The sequence below is a fragment of the Euprymna scolopes genome, chromosome 19, assembly GCF_053919585.1.
Source record: "Euprymna scolopes isolate OS-2025 chromosome 19, ASM5391958v1, whole genome shotgun sequence".
Classification (NCBI taxonomy): domain Eukaryota; kingdom Metazoa; phylum Mollusca; class Cephalopoda; order Sepiida; family Sepiolidae; genus Euprymna; species Euprymna scolopes.
Window position 1 is genome coordinate 19281789 of NC_136500.1, and position 22847 is coordinate 19304635.

Below are 22847 nucleotides of genomic sequence, written 5' to 3' on the forward strand. Positions count from 1 at the left end.
GCCCCCCCAATCATGACAAATAGAAGCAGGTAAAAAATATTTACAAAATACTCAACTGATTTGGCTGTCAAAATCCAATTTTGACCAAGCAGAAAAGACTTGCTGTGGGAGCCAGGTACCTACTAAATTTATGTTTAAGTAGATGAGCCAAGGTGATCAGGAGACTGGCTTTAGAGCCCTGCATATGAATCCCTGTAAGTGGAGAATCCAACTTCAAGACCAAGGAGAGTAACCAACTAACCTTGGCCAGTTTGGCCACGGTTCAACTAACGTAAGTACTACAACTTCACTGGTCTACCATTGGCCAATTCTGACTCCCACACCAGACACCTGGTCAAATCCCAAACCTAATGATCAACAAATTCATTGAAGGTGCTACTATGTACACCCAGAGACTTGACAGCTTGTCATAAAGAGACAGCTGCAAACAAAGTAGATATTGCTGATTGGCAGACTACATATCACATGACTGTCTAGGAAGCGATATTGCTCCCAATTGGGGAGATTAAGATCCCTAAAATCCTAAGTAAGGCCGGGTAAATATGTTGAGATTTTCTATTAACGTCGATAGAATCCTGGACAGCAGCGGGTGACCTATCAAAAGGGATGAATTTATTGTGCTTTGTAAAAACAGACATTTTATTGTTAAAAAAATATCCTTCGATATTGTTAACAACAATACAAGGAATAACGGACATTTATCAAAAGATGCAAATAACTGATAAAGACTATTGAAATGAATAACCTTCAACAGCAGGGTTAAACTATTGATGAACTGAAGAACACTTCATTTTGTGTTTTAGTTTGTTTTTGAAATAAATGATTGCACAATCAATCGTTTAAAATATAAACTTATTGTTTGTCTGGTGCTCTCCCCGCCACCATACGCTTATTCATAATATCACTTTGCACATTAAAGAAACCAATTAAACTCCATGTAAAATTATAACTATGCATTTTAAATGCTTCCAAATTATGTCAGTTTATCGACTAAGTATTTCACTGCAAATATACTGACAATTTTAGCATATCTACGATTTTAAATTTAGCCCAGTGACAATTGTTTTTCTGAAATTGAAGTATTTTAGCATTTACTTGTCCTTTATTAAACGGCAAAATATAAAAATGTATAATCATTAATTTCCACAAGGAGACATTTTAAATAGAAAATACAAATTTAGCCACAAAACAAGATTTTATAAATTCTATAAGATTCTTTTCTATCAAGTCAAATTTGATACAGTTTAATATAGCATACCTCATGCTAGCGACAACTCTTACATGCAAGTTTCTCAAGCCTCTTTTTGAAGAGGGAAGTTCAACTTTGTATCTCGATTCATAACTTTACAGTGATACCACAATAAACTACTTAATCCCAGCCAAATTAATGTACTTGAAACTAAGATATGCCAAAATTATCCAAATACAAAGCATTTTGCATTCAGAAGAACTTAGAAGACGAATGCAAATCTCTTTTCATGGAAAAAAGAAGTCAAATATTTGCATTGTCCTGAATTCTTATAATGGAATGAATGAGACTTCAGTCCTTCATAGAGTTGATATTCGTTATTTTACCGAGAAGAAAAAAAATCATTCAGACTAGCAACAGAAAATTTGTTGCAGTAAAGTTTTTAGATATACTGTAAAACGAATATAGCTATTTGCAAAGAAAATTAAGATATTTGCAAAGTCAGACAGCCCATAAGAAGTCTAGAATATTAATTTTGAAAAATTAGTCTTGGAATTGTCAGAACACATCCAACCTGGGGACAAACAAGTTTAAAAATTTCTATTCAATCTGAGTACACAGATTGAAAAGTTCAAACTTTCTTAGCCGACATCAACATTAAAAAAAATCCAGTCTGCTTTTAGTGTGTACATCTCTTTAGGGAAGAATTGTAATTCATTGATCTGCATTTCTCCATTGTGTTTACCACAATTCAAGGCATGAAAACAAATCAAGTTTTAATCAAGTTAAAACTTTGTATTTATTTAAATTAATACAAAGGACAATTGCTCTAAATACAAGCATTCATACTGCATCTAATTCAGGATTATCTTCCTTTGTTTTAGCTTTTCAAAATGGTGGATAAGGCAGCCACTTTTGGTTACTTATATTTTAAGATTAAGTTATGCAACTTGTAATACTTTTCATTTAGTCACTGGTTTGTATGTAAAGATTTTAGTGGGGGGGGGGCGGATTCTAGACCAAAGAAATTATAAATGGCTGATAAATAGGGCTATGACGACGTGTGCACGCACACACACACACACACACACGGTCATTTATGAAAATCAGGAACAATAGAGGTACAAGGATAGAACCCTGGGGCACTCCCGCATTTATATCATTGTTTAGATGTACGACCGTCGAGGACAACCTGGATTTTTCTCTTATCCAAGAAGGATTTTAATTATGTTAAGTATTCTACCAGTGATACCCTGTCAAAAGCCTTTACACTATGGCAGGAAGACGAATGAACACATTTCTAAAGAAATGGCAGAAACAAGGAAGACCTCCAATCTGTGGTGGAATGGGGACAAAAGTGGTTGGTCACGGTCAATGCTGCCAAGACTAAACTAGTTTCATTCAATAATTACAAGAAACCCTCTCTACCACCTATAGCAATGGCCAACGACTTTATCTGAGTACATCTTTCAAACTCCTTAGCCTAACGTTCACAGGAAACATGAGTTGGAACAATTATATTGAAAACATTGCCAGGGCTGCTGCGAAAATGGTAGGCTCTCTCTGTGCTAGACAACTACTAACACCCGAAAGTATCCTGTACCTCTATAAGGCCACCATTCGCCCATGTATGGAGTATTGCTGTCACATCTGGGCTGGTGCATCTGCTACTAGTCTCTCGCTCCTTGACGAGGAGCAAAAGAGTCGCAAACCTGATAGGCCCTGAACTGGCATCTAAGCTTCAGCCTCTGTCCCATCGACGAAATGTTGCATCCCTCTGCCTTTTCTACAAGTATTTTAGTGGTGAATGCTCTGACGAACTGCAATCATTTGTGCCCCACGACGTGAGCACCCTCGACAAACCCGACAGGCTGCTAAATCCCACCCCCACACTGTAGAGATCCCTAGATGTAAAAGATCTTCACTCCAATAGTTTCTTCCCTAGAACCGCTAGACTTTGGAATTCCATTCCAGGTCCCTGCTTCCCAACAGTACTGACGTGCAGAAGTTAAAGTGTAACGTGAACCGACATCTTGCTGCCCAAATCCCTACATAGTACCCCAGTAGTTGTTGCCCCTGATAGTAGCCCCCTGCACCAAAGTGGCAATTTGCCTTGTTTGGGGGGGTGAAAATGTAATATAAAAAAAAAAAAAAAGAAATCCAACAGTTAATCAAGAATCACATGAAACAAGATATTAACTGATATACTCAAGAATGAAAATAATATCCTCTTGTCATGGCCCTGATATGATCGATCCACTTAGTTATCAGATTATTTTATCAAACAAGTGTCTAGAAGACATTTGTAGCTGTTCATTCTGTAATCATGAAGTTTAAATTGGGACAATTTAAAATGTACCATGGAGAGCTACAGTGATTCTTGTTGGCATAGGTTCTGGCTCAGATACAAGGATCACATGAAGGTGGTCAACATCCCTGATTAGAAATTAGGGATACATAACTGCCTACAAATAAAAGATGGAAGATTAGAGATTTATCTAGAATTTTACTGTAGAAAAGTTACTTACATAAAATCTTCATTGGTTTTCTTTCTATCAACTTGCCGTTAGACCACGTTGACACAAACACCTCATCTGAAGTCGAAGACGAAACCTCTTCAGGACCCTCATTAGTTGGTGCCAAATGTGAGGTTTTGGGCAAACAGCTATCATCTGAACTTGAAATGGTGGAGTCAGAAATTATGGGGGCGTTTACCTCGTCTGGTGGAGAAAAGTAAAACATTTATCTTTAGTTTCAATCAAGGGGAATAACTTAAAGTCTGAACAATTCAATAGAGTGGTTTGATATGAGGACACCTAGGATTAGTTTTTCTTTGATTTGGGATACAACTTAATACATATCAAGCTAGACGTCTGGATGTCAAGTTAAAGGTTTGAAACTTAAGAGCTACAGACATTTTAAAGACAAGACATTTAATACGAGTAACTCTTCAACCAAAGTAATTCCTGGTTCAGACTTAACATTTTAAGTGAATGCTATAATTTAGGATTTAAATCAAGATGTTACAGGGGGGGGGGGTAAGTGTACACCTTTGAAATCGCTTTTCTGGCATCAGAATTCATCTTCAGAAAGTTATGTCAATTTAAAGATTATAAATTAGTATATTCTATCATTTAATTTTCAGTTTCCTACCAACAATAAGACTAGAAACAAACTTTATAGACAGTATAAGAACTTAAACATTGGTATAGTAAACTCTTAGTCATGTGGCACAGTGATATTGGACCCCCTTGAAGAGCTCAATAGCACCCACTTTTAAAAGCCTTCTACCCTTGTGTCTTGGAGGGGGGTGGGTGTAAAATTAAGTCTGCCGTTTTCATTGAAATCTCATACATTCAACCTGGAGACATGTTTATAAAAAAAACCTGGGTACACGAGTGTAAAAGGTGACACCAGCATTTCAGTCTTCGCTTTTAGAGACGGTTTCTCTTGAGGGAAGAATTTTAATTCAGGTAGGTTGGTTGTTTTACGGCATATCAACCCTTTTCAGGTTATTTAATGCCGAATCCAAAGATTCGGAATTTTTTAGAATATATTTGTTGTTTTCAAGTCGGTTTCTATTTAACCCATAGTTGGGACCCTAACAGGTACTACCACTCCAGGTCAGCGTGGACCTGGGAGCAATGGCAATTAAAGGGTGGCTCCACACTCCCCAAAGCCCGCAAGCTGGGGCCTCACCATCGGATATAGTTCAAGGTCATATCCAAGACCAATTCAGGTAGGATCCGATTGCAGTCGGCAGTGGACAAAAATTGAAGTTGAACTTCGTCCATGACATGTAAAAAGTTAGAATATCGAATGTCGATAACGGTCTAATTAAAATGCTCTGTAATAGAGTGAATTTTTTTTATAAAATATGCGTTATCACATTTTAAGCAAGTATTCAATTTCAGTCTTGCCAGTAATGATACCGACAGAACTGATCTACCAAGGGATGTAGTGGATATAAAATCCTTGCTCTAAAGGGTGGGGGTGCATGTCATACCCGGACACATCCCCTATGACACCAAAGTAACACTCCAATATGACATTGTCATAGTAATGATCATTTCAAATGATCACTTACGCTGGATAACTTATGACTTTCAAAAGTTTTCTAATCAGGTCTATCTCGAGTTCCTATTTGTTCTTGGGCCTTTTTTCTTCTAAAGATACAACTCCAGTACTCCGTTCTTGCAATGTGACCAAATCAATGAAGTGTTCTACATGGATCTCTACTGTCCAGATTTAATCTTATGGAGGTCAGAGCCGAGTTTTTATGTTGCACATCCATATTAATTTATTGTGGACTTTTATTCTCATCTTTGTTTCAAAGTTTCGGCCAACTATTCCTCTGGCTTTCATCAGGTGGTAACCACAACGGATAGGAACTTCGAATATCCTAACTGCATTCTCAGCAATCACTGCCATCTGTAGTTGTCTCGCGTTTTGGCCAAGTAAGCCTCTGGTGAAATGACAACTACAGACGGTAATGATTGCCGAGAATGCAGTTACGAGATTCGAAGTTCCTACCAGTCACCTGACTAAGGCCAGAGGAATAGTTGGTTGAAACGTCATAAAACTAATGAGAATAAAAGTCCGCAATAAATAAAATATACTCATTTCATTAATGAACTCCAATTAAGATAATATATTTGCACATCCATGTTTTGCCGTGCAATACATAGTCAGATTCCAATTCCATACATTATATTCCTGGTAGTCTCTCCCCTCAATATATTGTAATACTGCTCGTTACTAACAGAAGTTCCCTGAACTTCTGTTACTTCACTCAACTCTTGCTATCATACCCACACGCCAAGGATATCAAATGTAAAACTTCAATATCCAAATATACTTTCTCCAAAGTTCCCAGTCTACAATATCTAACCCTCACTAGCCACATTTCATTTTTAGAAGGATGTGGGTCAATCAAGAAAACCAAAAGCCTTGTTTCATTTTACTAATGTTACCTTTCTGAAACTAGCAGAGACTAAACCTTGTATTTGGTGAGTATTTTGTATCTCGGCTAATTCAATACAATAGTAGGTGGCAGAGCACAGAACTAGTGAATTCTATGGAAAGTGAGAATTGTGGGAGGGGGGGAGGCTTTTCAACATATCCTCAGTAGCATTACCATGAAGTGGAGAAAATGTAAAATTTGATCAGATGTCTTTAAACCTCAGTTACCCTCCCCCAAAGAAAAGAGCATTAAAGTATGGTTTTGCTATTAAATCTTTAGAATTTAACCACTCTAGCGTTCTTGATAAAGGTGCAGAAACGTCCTATTTGATATAGAAATATATCTCTGCAACCTTTTTCACATGTGGTGTGTTATAAATAGCATGTACATTAGAAGAATTTACAAATTTCCTGCTTCCTTTGTTCCAGCTCGTTTATTTAGTGGTCTTCAATTTATCACAGATTCTAATACAGCTTTCCAAGAACTGTAAGCTTGTGGAACAGTCTTCCTGTTGACTGTTTTTCTACCTAGTCTTTTCAAGATCAAGACCAATAGGCATCTTTTCTGCAAGAGTTTTTATAAGCTACTTACATCAAGTGGCTTTATCCCTTGTCGAGGGATTTTTATTAAACTATAAAACTTCATACATTAAATTGAGCAAATAAAAAAAAACTGATTTACAATATTAGTGAGCAGGTTCAGCAGCTGATCTGATGTTCAAAGTAGGCAAGGTCATTAAAGAAACATTGGGGTTGGGGTACTTGCAATAGAATTTGTGGATTGTTTGATGTATAGAAATCACTCAATAGTAAAAATAAAGTTATAAGATTTTAGGAACTACAAATTTAAAGTTCATTAAAACTGAAATTTTCTTACCTGCTTTGAAAGGAACATTAATTTCCCGGTTTCTCATTCTGGTTCCTATTGAATGGAAAAAAAAAAAAAAAAAAAAAAAAAAAAAAAAAAAAAAAAAAAAAAAAAAAAAAAGTCACTTTTAGTGAAAATTTAAAGGTACATTGCTCAACTATATTAGCGAGTATACTATACAATATCAAATATAAATGGATGTATGCTTCAAATTGAAATAGTATTTGAACTGATCAAAAGTATACTGTTCTTGGTCAGGAGAAATCCAAAGCTTAAACATTTTGTTCTAGGCCATTTGATTAGACAGATGTGAAAAAAAAAAAAAAAAAAAAAAAAAAAAAAAAAAAAAGAGAAGTATTTCAAAAGGTAATAATTCTTATGGTCCATATACATCGCTTTCATCCTTTTAAGGAATCGTGCATATAGATTCCTGTAGCTACTTAAGGGTCATGTCGCAGTAATGAACATAAAAGTAGAGCATTAATGAAAATTTTCAAAGATAAAAATGGAGTTAAGTTCGAATCTTAAAGAGGTTAAGAGTTTGAAACCGAAAGTGGTTAATTTAGCAAAACTTAATTTTTACTAATTGTCTTTGAAATTAGCATTATTTTCTACCTTATCACTTTAATTTTTTAATATTTTCAGATACAATTCAATAGATAACATGGGTTTCACTTTATCAGTAAATCAATCTCTACAATAAAGAACCAAACTTAACCAAGCTGAATCTCAATTCACACGGCCCACAAAAAAGTGTTTCTTGTACATGGAACCAAAAAGCTTTAGTTTCATGAGGTATAAAAAATCTTGCGACCTTGTGTTCGAGGGGGAGGGGGTAATATTTGTACAGTTTAAGACATTAAAAAAAAAATGAATAGGTTATATTGTACGTATCCGTTTTAGTTGGGAAATCTCCGAAAAATTTCACTTAATTTGAGTACTTTTTTTTTTTTTACAGCAGAAAAAAAACAAAACGTTTTTATGACAGCGCGTTGAAGGTAGCCATCTTTGTTTTTTTTTCTAACACGTCACGGGATAACTCAATTTAAGCGCCGATACTTCATTTTTAATAGCTTTTTCCTAAAAAGCTAAACATGACTTTTGCTCGGTATCAAATTGTTTTCGCTGTAAAAACTATTTGATGAAATTAAGTGAAGTTTTGGTATTTTTTTACGACCTGCCCCAGCCTAATAAACTCCCAACCAACAACCACCCCATGTTAAGAATGGCTTTCTAGGTTTATTCCGAAAGCTGTTCTTAACATGGAGGTTGAGGTGTTTAATACACTGGAGCACGTCGAAGAAATTCAAAATTTCCGGAGAAATTCATTCCAAAACAGATACGTACACTAATCTTTGATATTTTCATTTTTTAATGTCCGATTAAACTGTACAAGTACCCACTCTTTTAAAATCACGTACAGTTTTTATTTTATTTTGAATGCTCGGATTAGGAAGGGAGAGGTTGAGACAATTCAAGTAAACCGTATCCGAAAATGTTAAATTGACGTTTAAAATTATACAAATTATCTGAACATTTAAAACATGTTCCGAAAAGTGTTTTGAAGAGTAGAATTTTCGTAAAAATAAAGCTGACATTCAGACACGGTCAACACAAGTTGTCTCCCCTATTCCCAGAGCTCAAATTGAAGACAAATTTAAGAGCACAAGCGCCGAAATTTTCCTTAACGTTTTAAGTACAGTACTATTAAGAAATGGTAAAATAATCTCACTTATAGGACGCCTTAATTTTAAAGTTATAAGGATTTTACTCAAAATTGATTACGAACTTAAAATATCTTACAATAAACTTCGAATTCGCAATTAGGTCACAAATGAGTAAAACTAGTTTCGGAAATATAATTTCCAATGGACGAACTTCAAAACAGTATATCGCCAATAGTATACATTTAAAACAAACGTTCATAATTTTCATGGGCAGGGCGACCATTTTTTATTTTATTTATTTATTTTTTTTTTTTTTTTTACACTACCGGAAGCTATAGAAGCCCCACCCCACTTTGACCGATTTCATTTGACCGAAAAAATTCGACCCTTTTACCTACTTAGTGACAACGGTCACGACCCCTGTTAATGAACGTCAGTCACGTAGAGCGGTGTTTTTATACAAAAATTGTTAGCGGACTAACTGCCAACTGATTAATTGAAATTTTCAGTAGATTTATTTTCGGTTTCAATGTGCGTTTTGTAGCTTTCGTGTCGGAGGCTAAGTGAGGTTTGGTTTACCTAGGTGTTGTATCTATTGCAAGGCAGACACTTTGAATTTTTCGAGTATGTTTCACTCTAGGCAGGACGAAAAATCGAATACATGATTGTTATTTCACCTAGCCGTTTAGCACACACAAGTTTCGTGGTTAATTTTAAATTCTGAAGAAAAAAAAAATTAAAAAATTCCATTTAAGAATCGATTGTTTGTCAAACAATAAATTCTTAAATCGAATATGTTTTTTTTTTTTTCAGAAAAAAAAAAAAAAAATTTAACCACGAAACATTGCTCCATTCTTAAATATTGAGCTTTTCCTTTTTGGCTAGGATCACCTTGAAAGTATTACTTCAAGTAATATCTATCAGGATTTTTCATCTGAATTCTATCAGTGTTTTAGAATCTACCAAGCGACATTAGGTAGGTTTCTATCAGTATTATATTTTACATTTGAGCAATTATCGAAACTTCAGAAATAGTTATGTTTCGGCTATTCTCACGTAAAAAACATTTGTTTTCCGAACCGAATGAAAGCTTTAAAGTAACACTAAAAAGTCATTCAGCTAGGTCGAAGAGTAATTTAACTTGCCTTTGATAACGTCTATTTAATTTTTTTTTTTTACCACTTTAGTTCTGCTGTACTGAAAAACAAGCCCAATAATTTGGAGACTTAGAAAAAGTAATTTGGGGAACCCGGTTTCGTTTTGTGGTTTTTAAAAACAGAAAAGTTCGATTTTATCGACTCAATACCGCCTGACATTGGAGACAAAAAAATTACTTTCAAGTTTGGTCAAGATCAAAGTGTAGTATCTGTTCCGGCAGATACTGCAAGCTATGACTAGCTAGGACTAGCTATGACTAGCAAAGACCAGATGTGGGGGCAACCCCACATGCCTGACCATTAACCAGCTCCCATTTCCCACCTCTCGGGAGCTGGTCCCCTTTTTCCCTTCCCCCTCCCTTCACTCCTCACATTAAAAATCGGCCTTGTGCCTAATTTGCTCGGTGGGGGAGCAAATAAATACCATCTGTTCTTCAGATGCTGCACTTCCATTTCTTGTTCTTTCGGTGGAGGATCAGTCCTTCTCCTTCACGACTGAGAATTTATTTTTGTACCTTTTCTCCACGTTAAAAATATGACCCTGCTGTCTAACTGTCCCGTGGGGAGGCATTGTAAATAGGTACAAATACTGAAGCTTTAAGAGTTGTCTCGCTTTGTAAGCAGCGACAAGGCGGAATACGCAGTATTAATTTGTCCCGTTCGAGAATTTTTAAAGTAGTTAAATTTGTTACTTTAAAACCTACAAGTTCTACAAAGGTACAATAGTCTGGTTGTCTTAACCAGTACAATTTTAGGTACTGGTCGCGATTAGAGTTCCCAGCCGAACACCCTAAAAAAAAAAAAAAAAAAAAAAAAAAAAAAACTGACTTCTCCCTACGCATGAGCAAAGGACATGTTTTAGTTGCCATAGTAACTAAACGATCATGAATTTTGTTTTACTGTTTATGAATATTGAAATAAAAGACATTACTACACATTAATAATATCTCACTTTTATCGACTTTTTAAATAGCATTTTTTAAATGACTACGTTTTACTGTTTATGTCTTACTTTTTTATATTGTACTAGTACACTTATTGATCCGTGCTGAAATAACGTTATTTAAAAAGCCATTCTTAACACGGGGAGGGTTTTTTTGTACCTATTCTCTACTTTAACCTTACAATTGAATAAAAAAAAAAACATTCAACTTTAAGCTTAGAAATATGATTTAAAATATAGCGCGGGTCATAAGTAAAGTGCACTAGCACCCATTTTTTTTATTAAATGTTTAGTAATTATTTTTCTTTTAATATTCATAAAGAGTTAAAACGTCGTCATTTAAGAAAATGCTATTTAAAAGAAAAAATCGATAAAAGTGATTAAAAAAACAAAGTGAGATATTATGCAAATTCGCCTAAAGTAGAATCTCATTTTACGGAATTAGCTAAGAGTGTTAATTTACAATAACACCTATGGCACTTCTGCATGTCAGTAACATGAAGCGAATGCGTGTAATTTAGTTTCAAGAACCGCCGACAGATGTCGTTTGTCAGCCAAAGAACCGGGGTCGATAACTGTTGTAATGAAAAAAGTTTCATTCAACACAACTAAAAACACAGAAATGAAAAAAAAAAAAAAAATTAAATTTCCCAACTTAAGAAAATGCTATTAAAGAAAAAAGTCGATAAAAGTGATTAAAAGTGAGATATTAATAAATGTGTAGTAATGTCTTTTATTTCAATATTCATAAACAGTAAAACAAAGTCAATAAAAATTCATGATCGTTTTGTTACTATGGCAACTAAAACATGTCCTTTGCTCATGCGTAGGGAGAAGTGTTTTAGGGTGTTCGGCAGGGAACTCTAATCGCAACCAGTACCCAATTTTAAAATAAATTGTACTGGAAATTAATTGGTCTCCAGTTATATTCAGCTTTAAACATTACTCAAATATCACGGATGAACAGTTAAAAATTGCTCGACAAAATTCCAATTTTACTTCATAAAAATTGGAAACATACGATTCGAGTAAAATTAGGATACATTCCCAACTATATTTAGAGTATGGAGTACATCTATGGAATTGGGCACTTATGTAGCATATACCGAGGGTCCTGCTATAATATAGATATATTATATATATATATAGGTCTAGAGTTTCAGGTTATCGACCAGGGCGGGGGAGGGGGCTAAATAAATATAAAGTATTTGTAACATTCGTGTGAAAACTTTATGTAATTACCAAGTCGGAATTAACTTTCATGGAATTAGACACTAAAGTTTCACTTCTGAAGATGTAAGTTAATTAAAAATATTTTGCTTTCATTAAAAGCAATGTGGAAACTACCAATACAGTTCTCAGTAATTTTAGTTTTGATTAAATATCGAAATCAAATTTACAATAGAGTTTCATTTAAAGTACATGTTAATACACGTTTTAAAATTCACGCAATTAGAAAAGTTGCGTTTTATAGAAACTAGCGGGCGCTGTTTTACAATTTGTCATTGTGCAGATGGTGACAACTCGTTTACCAAGAGATTCGTTTTTTGGGTTTTTTTTTCCTCATCTTAATTTAGGACGCTCGATTTGAGAATATTTTATTCTCATAATTAAGGGGGTTGTATTACTGTACACATTTTGACAACTTTTTCGAATCTAACAAATAAATGTTAAAGGCAAGAAGTTTTCTACCTAACTTGGTTTTAGTGTTTTTATTCAATGTAACATGTTTATTCAACTCGAAAAAAAGTTTACCGATGTATTGGAAAATTTAAAATGGTGCCCGAATCTTTGACACGGCAAGTTTGGGAAAGGAGTTAATATACGAAATACTTAAAACCCCCACCGAATATATGTCAGCCGATGTCACGGTAACATTGAGAGTGTTTAACCGTATTTTGTGTAGTTTTATTTATAATTCCTTTTCACAAACCTACCCTGTCAAAGAGATTCGGGTGCCATTTTAAATTTTCCAATACATCGGTAAACATTGTAGATTTTTCGAACTGAATAAACATGTTACATTGAAAAAACACTAAAACATCCTGTTATGTAGAAAAGTAACATATCTTGCATTTGATAATGTTATATTTTGGGTTTGTATTACTGTACACAGATTCGAAAAAGTTGTCAAAAAACAAATATATAACAAATAAATATTATCAAAGGCAAGATAAGTTACTTTTCTGAATTTAGGTAAAAATGGCACCGGTAAAAATGGCACGTAATGGATTAATGAGAAAAATGACAAAACGAGAACATGCATGAATATCTCACAGTATATTAAAATGGGAAAACGTGCGAGATTTGTCGAACTAAAAAGGGTGCTAGACGACCGATCTGGTCTCAAATTTTACCCTCGTTTTGAGTTTTCCAAAAGTTAGGTTATGTACTGCGACGTCACCGGTGTTACAGAAAATAATGAGAAGTTTGTCAAATTTAAATAGATCCTAAATGCGAATCTCGTTTTTGAGATTTCCCAAAGTGCTATTACGTCACAGGTGTCAGAAATAACTTTTTTCATCTGTGTGGTAATTCATTCACCTCTTCTCCCCTATTATAAGTTGAACACTGGGCAGAAATAAATTTAAAAAATCTCCCTTATTTACAAACAAGTTCCTTTTATTTTAATTAGTTACTTCTATTTGTTTCTTTATCATATATTCGATGTCGATACTAATGCCTTAAAAATAAGAATTATCGAACATTTATTACTATAGACAACAAAATGAAAAAGTAAAATATACAACAAATAAATGCTACCAAACGCAAGATATGCTAAAAGTAAAAATAAAATAAAAATAAGCAGTTTATATATTTTTCAAAAATACAAACAAAATAACTTAGGCATAAACAATTATAGCGAGGAACAGTCCATTTGATGACGGCTTCTGATATTGAAATCAGAAATCAACATTATGTTATTCGTTCCTCGTAATTTATGTACACTTAGTGTTGTTTCTTTTTTATGGAACTCCTGCATTGCAACATGTCGGCAATGGAGACGAGTTATCGACCCCTTTATCAAACTCAAATATAAAGTTTCTTCATAAATATTTCATTTTTTTAAATTACAACATTGATGAATTAAAATTATATTTTGATACATTTTATACAACCTTAATGTAACCACCCCCCAAAAAATACTAAAAACAATCTATAAATGTTTTTAGCATATTTTTTTTCAATTATGAATCACTCATTAAAAAGAAATATTAAACTTTAAAATTATAGTTCGATACATTTTTATACTTTAAAATTAAGTACTCCTTGTGCGTTGAGTCTTATAGCTCACAGCCTAAATATTCAATGACCTCTCCCCTTGGTGCGGAAATGAACTTTTATTTTGTAAACAAACGAAAGTATTGTACTTATGGATGTTTGATACCGAAAGAAATATGAACTTAAAAAATAATGTTACTTTTATTTCATTAAATTGTTAGGTGAAAGTGCAAAATAGTTCACCCCCACCTCCATGTTAAGAATGGCTTTCTAAACAGTTATTATTTCAACGTTGTTTTACTCTCGGGGTGTCAAACATGTTTAAGTACCTATTTTAGCGAGTCAAAACTGAACTGTCATATTTGGTCAGTAAGCTGTTATTTATATTGGAATCAGTTTATAATTTTATGTTAGAAATATACTCAGTGACCGATTGACCCCAGAAATGTCCCCCAGAACGGTTTCATACTCAACTGTGAGCATGAAACTGAGATGAATTGGTCATAAAACCTTTTCGCACGTATACGCGACAACACATGTTATCTTTCACTTTAGTTTATGTGTTTGTTGAATTTGTTAATAAGGCAATAAAACTATTTTTGGTAATTAACATTGTTACAGTTTAGCTTTGAGAATTTTGTGTTACTGTTCCCATTCCAGCTTTGGACTACTATTCTCATCTTGAGTATTCCTATTTACTTGCTTCCCCAAGAGGGCAAAGTTAGACACAAGGTCGTTTTTTTTTATGTGGGCAATATCCAGCTCTCCTACAAGAGGAACTCTGGATCAGAACAAAAATTAAAATTGTCTCAGTCTGAAAGGATTTATTAATTCTTCATTGAACGGGGAGATAATAGGTGGAGTGTAGCATCAGAAGTGATACTACACTTTGTTAACGTATCAGTCGATGCAACCTCCGACAGAAATTCTGTGCAGATTCTTGAGTTCAACAGAAACATTCCAGAGTTCAATATTTATTCAATAATAGCAGTTTTGGATAAATAAGAAAAAATGGCAAAGCCCAACTTATCAACGATAAAATACATTCAATGATAAAATAAATTTAGAGTGCACCAAAATTAGTTTTTTTTCGTTTATCAAAGATAAAAGCCAGTCGAGGATAAGTGTCAACCAGGGAGCTTTTAATTACACTAAACAAAGTGCATCTTTTCTAGATCATTTTTATTTTGTTTTAGGGGGGAAAAAAAAAAAAAAAAAATCCCCGTGTGTGTGTTTTATCCTTGATAACTAGCGATTCAATTCATTATGAAAAAAGAACCCAAAAATACAACTACAACTTGTTCAGAAAAGATGCATTTTGTTTAGTGTAATTGAAAACTTCCACATTAACCCTTATCCTCGAATGTGTTTTATCCTTGATAAGTTGCGATTCATTAGTCCTAAGTACCCCATTTTAGGGAGCTAGATAGTCACCAGATTAAAAACCGACATTGTGTCTACCTTTGCCCTAGCGGGGTGCAATTAAATAAGAACCTTTAGATAAACAATGCTTCTAAACTGAGGTAATTGTAATTTTTTGTTCCGATCGAAAATGCCCCTTTTTGGGGAGCTGGATATTCCCCAGATTTAAAACCAACCTTGTGTCTAACTTTGCCCTAGCGGGGTGCAATTAAATAAGAACCTTTAGATAAACAATGCTTCTAAACTGAGATAATTGTAATCTTTTGTTCCGATGAAAACTGCCCCTTTTTTTGGGGGGGGGGGGGGGCTGGGTATTAAAAATCGACCTGGTGTCTAACTGCCCTCGTTGACGGCAAGAAAATAGGAACTTTTACAAAACTCAAAATGAGGTTAGAATTTGGGACCCCATAGCTTCAGTAGCACCTTTTGGTGCCATTTTTACCTAGTTATTCACTTGTGCCAATTTTACCAGTGCCATTTTTACCGAGCACCTACTTTTCTACCAAACTGGATACATTGTGTTTTTATTCAATGTAACATGTTTATTTAGCTCGAAAAACATGCAGTGTTTACCGATGTATTGGAAAATTCAAAATGGCGCCCGACACTCTTTAACATGGTAAGTTTGGGAAAAGGTGTTATAAATAATAAACTAGACAAAATACTATTAAACACCAAATATATGTCAACTTATGTCACGGTAACATATTGAGCGAATTTCTAACAGTATTTTGTCTAGTTAATTATTTACATCTTTTCCTGAACTTACCGTGTTAAAGAGAGAGTCGGGCGCCATCTTGAATTTTCCAATACATCGGTAAACACTGTATATTTTTCAAGCTGAATAAATGTTACATTGAATAAAAACACGAAAAATATATCCAGTTTGGTAGAAAAGTAACTTATCTTGCCTTTGATAACATTTATTTGTTATATATTTGTTTTTTGACAACTTTTTCGAATCTGTGTACAGTAATACAAACCCTAATTAAGCTGCGTCGAATTTTATTAATTTAAAATTTATAACATCAATAATACAAAATGTAGTCTTTACGCGACTATTAAGAGAATCGTTCCAGTTTCTCAGTTTATGATGCTAAAACCAACGATATTTTCATTAGATGAAAACATCGAAAAGCTGCGGCTTTTTTTTTTTTAATTGAAACGTAAATGGTAAGGGTTTTAAAAGCTAACTTTTAAAACGAGACTAATAAAACAAAGATCTGCGGCGACATTTTCACTGAAACAAAGCTTATGACACCTAGTCTTTAACATTACAAAGAAAAAAAAAAAAAAAAAAAAAAAAAGCGACGATAGTATTGGAGGAATTGTAAACAAAGTTGATAATTTCGCATGAGAAATGCTATCTACGTACTATTTTTTTTTTAAGATAAAAACATTAGGAAAATTAGGTAGAAATTTTTTTATTAAAGACAACAGCATTTGATGGAAACGATCATACCTTACATGAATTCCTAAATTCGAAACGTAATCGTCAAATATATAAGTTATTAGTCCTATAAATATCGAAATCGGGTTTGTATTGCTGTACAGATTCGAAAAAGTTGTCAAAAAAAAAAAAAAAAACAAATGTTATCAAAGACAAGATAAGTTACTTTTCTACCTAACTGGATATATTTTTCGTGTTTTTATTCAATGTAACATGTTTATTCAGCTCGAAAAACAGTGTTTACCGATGTATTGGAAAATTCAAGATGGCGTCCGACTCTTTAACACGGTAAGTTTGGGAAAGGGTGTTATAAATAAAAAAACTGGATAAAATACTGTTAAAACTCGCTCAATATATGTTACCGTGACATAGGTTGACATATTCGGCGGGTTTTTAATAGTATTTTGTCTAGTTTTTTTTTTTATTTATAACACCCTTTCCCAAACTTACCGTGTTAAAGAGAAAAACAGACGCCATCTTGAATTTTCCAATACATCTGTAAACACTGTTTTTAGAGCTGAATAAACATGTTACATTGAATAAAAACACGAAAAATATATCCAGTTAGGTAGAAAAGTAACTTATCTTGCCTTTGATAACATTTGTTATATATTTGTTTTTTTTTTGACAACTTTTTCGAATGTATGTTTACAGTAAACCCTCGAAATCTTTTCCAATAGTTTTTTCATAATGGAAAGATAAAATTCGGAATTGGAAAGTTCCATACAGAGCACGCCTAGATTCTTACCACACAGCAAGAACCTAGGCAGAAATAAAATGAAAATTACTGCACGCCTACAAGCCAGTGGCAGAGACAAACTTAATTATTCTTTGTTCATTGATAAAGTCAATACAGTTTTTCTTTAACCCTTTTCAATAGAGTTCAAGGTGGCCGACAATTGACCTGGGAGAATGACCTGGAAGGTCAAGGCATCAATGCGAGTGACCTCCCTTTCACCCGAGGATTTTTTTTTAAACTTGATATGACAGGGCACGCGAGGCTTTCACCAGTACAAATCTTGACAGATAAATGCAAACCTTAAGTGCTTGTAGATCGATTTCTTTATCGCTAATTTACCCCCCACTAAAATAACCTGTGCTACTATCCGAAATTAAGATTTGACGGGAGAACGCTAACAGTTTTCTAAGGATTCATTTGTCGCCCCCCCCCCCAAAGACACGCATCTTCTAACATAACCCGGTCACGACCTAGGTCGTGACCGGGTCCTTGCCTTTCCACGAGGGCGGAGTTAGACATAAGGTCAGTTCTTAATTTATTGAGATTGTCGGACTGACTTCCTCATCTTGGCTGTTATAGTCACGTTTCGGGCGTTTTGCCCTCCGGCCTTTGTTTTGTATCGAACTGGGGAACCGTTTGTTAGGAGTCTCGAACCCAACTGGGGCATAGTTGCTGATTCTGTTTTGAATGTTACTTTTCACTGCCTTCATTCAGGATTGAACTCAGCATCTTCAGGTAACTAAACTTTGATACAACGTCTAGGACCACTCGGCCATATGTCACTAGGTAAGTCCGACAATCTCAAATGAAAACACCTCATCTCAAAAATACAGAGTCAGTTCTTAATGTTGAAATCCAGATACGGAATGGATTCGAACAAAAATAAACTCCGTTTAGTTTCTCCATTGACAGGACAAAACTAGCATCAGCACAGACACCGTTGCAAAGTTCTGCAAGTTTAGTTTTCCATGAAAACTAGCGTGATACCTGGTAGTTTTTTTTTTTTTTTTTTTTTTTTTTTTTTAGACAAAAAAGTACAAATTTCAGTCACTTTACAGAAAAGATTATTTTTATCGAGCGAATATATATAAAATTCGCTATAAAAACCCATTTATTTTTGAAATCCAACGAAGATGAAGTTAATGTTTTGGACTAATTTTTTTTTTTTTTTTTTTTTAAATAAACGCGTTTCCATATTTGTTTATTCGCTGGATAAATGTATAAAGATCATTGTAAAAAACGTTATTTTTATTTAGAAAAATTTAGCGGTACGCCAGATTTATCAAATGTTTTACAATAGAAAACGTCGACTTTAGTTCCGTTGTTGGTTTTTAAAAATAAAATTATATACGGAAAAAAAAAAAGTTTGTTTATTCGGTAGAATAATGTAAAAATACGTTCTGTAGAAAGTTTTTATGACTGAATGAAATTTGGCGACCCCCCCCCCCAAAAAAAAAAATACCGGCGTAATACCATTTGTTTGATTTTAAAATGAAATCAAGGTTATTAAAATCCAGATGCAAGTAGTGGGTTTGTATTACTGTACACAGATTCGAAAAGTTGTCAAAAAATATATAACAAATAAATGTTATCAAAGGCAAGATAAGTTACTTTTCTACCAAACTGGATATATTTTTCGTGTTTTTATTCAATGTAACATTTATTCAGCTTGAAAAATATACAGTGTTTACCGATATATTGGAAAATTCAAGATGGCGTCTGATTCTCTCTTTAACACGGTAAGTTTGGGAAAAGGTGTTATAAATAAAAAAAACTATACAAAATACTATTAAAAACCCGCCGAATATATGTCAACCTATGTCACGCTTGTCACGGTAACATATTGAGCGAGTTTTTAACAGTATTTTATCTGGGTTTTTATTTATAACACCTTTTCCTAAACTTACCGTGTTAAAGAGAGAATCAGACGCCATCTTGAATTTTCCAATACATCGGTAAACACTGTTTTTAGAGCTGAATAAACATGTTACATTGAATAAAAACGCGAAAAATATATCCAGTTTGGTAGAAAAGTAACTTATCTTGCTTTTGATAACATTTGTTTTGACAATTTCTTCCAATCTATGTGTACAGTAATACAAACCCCAAGTAGTTAAAATGTTAACTAAGGTAAAAGTTAACATGCACTTAAATTTCAGTGTTTTTAAATTTAATCTAATAGATTAAAAAATGTGCATATATACTTGAAGTCTCGACGAGTTAATTGGTAGAAACCAACCGAATGTCACGATAACATTTGTCTTACTAACAGTATAGTTAGTTTTACTTCGTTGTCGAGACTTCAAAGTAGTAAGATACTACACGGCTGTTTTTCGTGTGCTCTTGTAACGTTCGACACTGCTCGTTATTCGAACTTATTTTACATTAAGTATTCAGGTACAAAAATAACTTTTCTTGCCTTTAGTAACATTGACACAGAGTCTGGATTATAAAACAAGCCAAACATTTTAAATCTTTAAACTAGCATTTTAGATAAATGCTTTATAGAAAATTTAAGCACGTGAATTTACTTTTACTTACTTCACGTTACCATTTGTCGCACGCATTTTTCCGGAAATAAAAACGCGACTTGTTAAGAGTAGAAAAGTTTATTTTTTCAGGTCGTTTCAAGCAAAATATTACGTACTTTCGCGTCATGTCGAAAATAGTACTATATCCAAAATTTACGAAAAATCATAGAGCAGAACGTTATTTATAGTTAAAAGTAAATTCAAGTAAAATTGTATTCTGATGTTATAAACGGCGAGGAGTTCACAAGGGACAACCTCCGAACGCAACTGAAGTTTCGTAGTTCCTAAATATATTTTCGACAATAGTTTTTGGCTCTAAACGACTTGGCAGAGTCGATGTCGGAAAACCCTGACCAAATCAAAGAAAAAGAAAAATCGTCCTTGAATCGAATTGGAAACTCGAAACCAAATGAAACTAACTTTTATTACGAGAAGTGCATTTGTTATCTTAGATAACAAAAGAGTGTTCTTACTAATTTAAAAAATTAGAAATTTTCTATACGTACATATTGTAGTAAAAACAAATCTGCACAGGAATACAAACCCACCCTCAAATGGTTTCGTCAAATAACGACAACTATAATATATCTCACCTGTGTTTAAATACGTCTGCCTAAAACTTTCGACAGGCAACGGATTTTCACGAGATCGGTATCGGTTTGAAGTTAGACCCTTTGGGCGACATATCGAGAAAAATTACTTCACCTGGGCATGGGCACTGTTCTACAAGGGGGGGGGGGCTTTTTCGCAGATATTTTTTAAAGTTATCCACTCTTTTCGATTGACTAGCCTTAATTTAAATCTTCGCCACTTCGGTTTGTGATGGACGCACCGGCAAAGACGTCACGTTTTGTTTTTTTTTCACGTTCTTTTCCTCCTTCGCGGTAAGGGTTCGAACCTGCCATTTTTTTTTTTTTTTGCTCAACGCATCTCCAAACACCTGAGCAACGCTGAGCACTTAGGCAAGTAATAAGATTTTTTCCGAACACAGTATTCGAAAACCAAAATATTTAAAGTCTGCGCAAGAATTTTGATAAAGTAAAATTGGATTTTGCTAAAGTAAAATTTTTTTATTTCGTTAGCTTTCTGACTGAAATAATGTAAAAATCCAATGTTGCTTTCATTACAAAATTGTGGTATTAAAATTATATTTTCCTACGTAGACTGAGCGTTTTTACAATTATATAGCGATACATTGATAATTTTTCAAATATTGTATTCTGAATATCTTGTTTAGTACGGTATTATTTGACCAAGAAATTGGGAGTTATTTTTCATCCAGTGAAAACTTATTTCAGTAAATAAAAATTCGTTTTTACTAAAATAAGTACGCATAAATATTAGGAGCGCATGAAAATAAAATTAACGGATTACGTACACGGGGACATGCCCCAAGTTTAAATCGAAACTAAGTTGTTATTGCGCTTAAAATTTAGCAATTAGATATTTTTGTAAAGGATCGTATGAAAAACGTGGCAACCCGTGAAAACTACGGAATAGATTCGATAAAGGTGTATATGAAAATTATGTTGCAACAATTCTACGTGTAATTGTCTCAAAAACAGCCAAATACCCATTTCGAAAAAAAAAAAAAAAAAAAAAAAAATTTTTTTTTTTCAAAGCAAGTCTTTAGTTGGTACTCTAGTGTACACCGACAATTGCGATTAGATTGATCAAATAAATCATTTGAGAGTGCGCGTGTTCTCGAACGGTTCTAATATAGGGATTGATTTATTGAATTAGAAATTGCACACGAGTTTCCCGTTTAAGAATTGTAGGCGACGAAACAAAAATAGCAAATATTTAAATTGGAAAAGGGCAAATTTAAAAAATCCAAATTAAAAATTCTAAAATGGGTGCTCGATTTATTGAACGTAAATTAGAAACCGAGTACGACAAATTTAAATTGATTTTTTTCGCATTTTTATAATCTGGTAGATTATCCGCTGGAAAGAATTGAAAAGACGTAAATAAAATATGAGTGTGTGGGGGGGGGTATCGCTCGTACACAAATCAATTTATTTAAATCATACTTGATCAATTTATGTGACTTTTGGTGTACAATATTTTCTTTCCACCATGGAAAGAAAACATTGTTTCCAACAGGGGGGGGGGGGGTCGGGATACAGAGTAAAAACAAAATCAGTTCGGTAATGTGAAGAGGCTGTGAAGGAAGAAAATAACAGTTCTTAAAACGCGCCCCCTAAAGTCTTGTTAATTATGTCGTTGGCAGATTTCATGCGGACTGAAGAAAATTTCAACATGTCATGAAGCTGTCTGAAGGAATTCAAGACAGAATCACCAATTGCTTAAGTGAAATTTAACATGCGCATTAAACCGCTATTCGCAATCAACTGATGGTTACAGATTGAGATTTTGCTTAATATAGAAGCGTCTTGAGCGAAACAAATGTTTACGAACAATTTTTATAGTTCGTATGCGGAGTAATTTATATTTTATTTTACATAAAACTTGAATACTGCGGCCATTTGCTTTCTAGGTCCACAGCTTTTACGAAAGACCATTTCGACGAGCTGTATTATCCACCTTCATAATGAACTTCGACAGCAAATCAAATTAACAATTTTGACAATACACGAGTGTACTAATTTTAATAGTACATATTGACTAAAATTCCCTACAATTACATTTTCGCAGAGTCATCAAGATGGTCGCTTGGTGTTCTATTAAGATTTG

The 22847-nt window shown here is 33.8% G+C and overlaps 1 protein-coding gene across 7 annotated transcripts in view; it reads right to left on the reverse strand.

The window, feature by feature from the left end:
• The window catches only part of LOC145303469 (uncharacterized), a 41594-nt gene that overhangs the window by 12028 nt on the left and 6719 nt on the right, over nt 1-22847 (reverse strand). For 2 of the 7 annotated variants that reach the window (XM_080144812.1, XM_080144813.1), the window contains exons 2-3: nt 7029-7073; nt 3718-3909 (exon numbers count right to left, since the gene is read on the reverse strand). In XM_080144812.1, coding sequence (XP_080000938.1) covers nt 3718-3909; nt 7029-7073 — 237 coding nt within the window. Of the gene's footprint in view, nt 1-3717; nt 3910-7028; nt 7074-7737; nt 8006-8822; nt 8847-10267; nt 10293-10358; nt 10503-13621; nt 13733-22847 lie in introns of those variants that run through there. The other 5 variants (XM_080144816.1, XM_080144815.1, XM_080144817.1 and 2 more) reach the window with 5 other exon arrangements.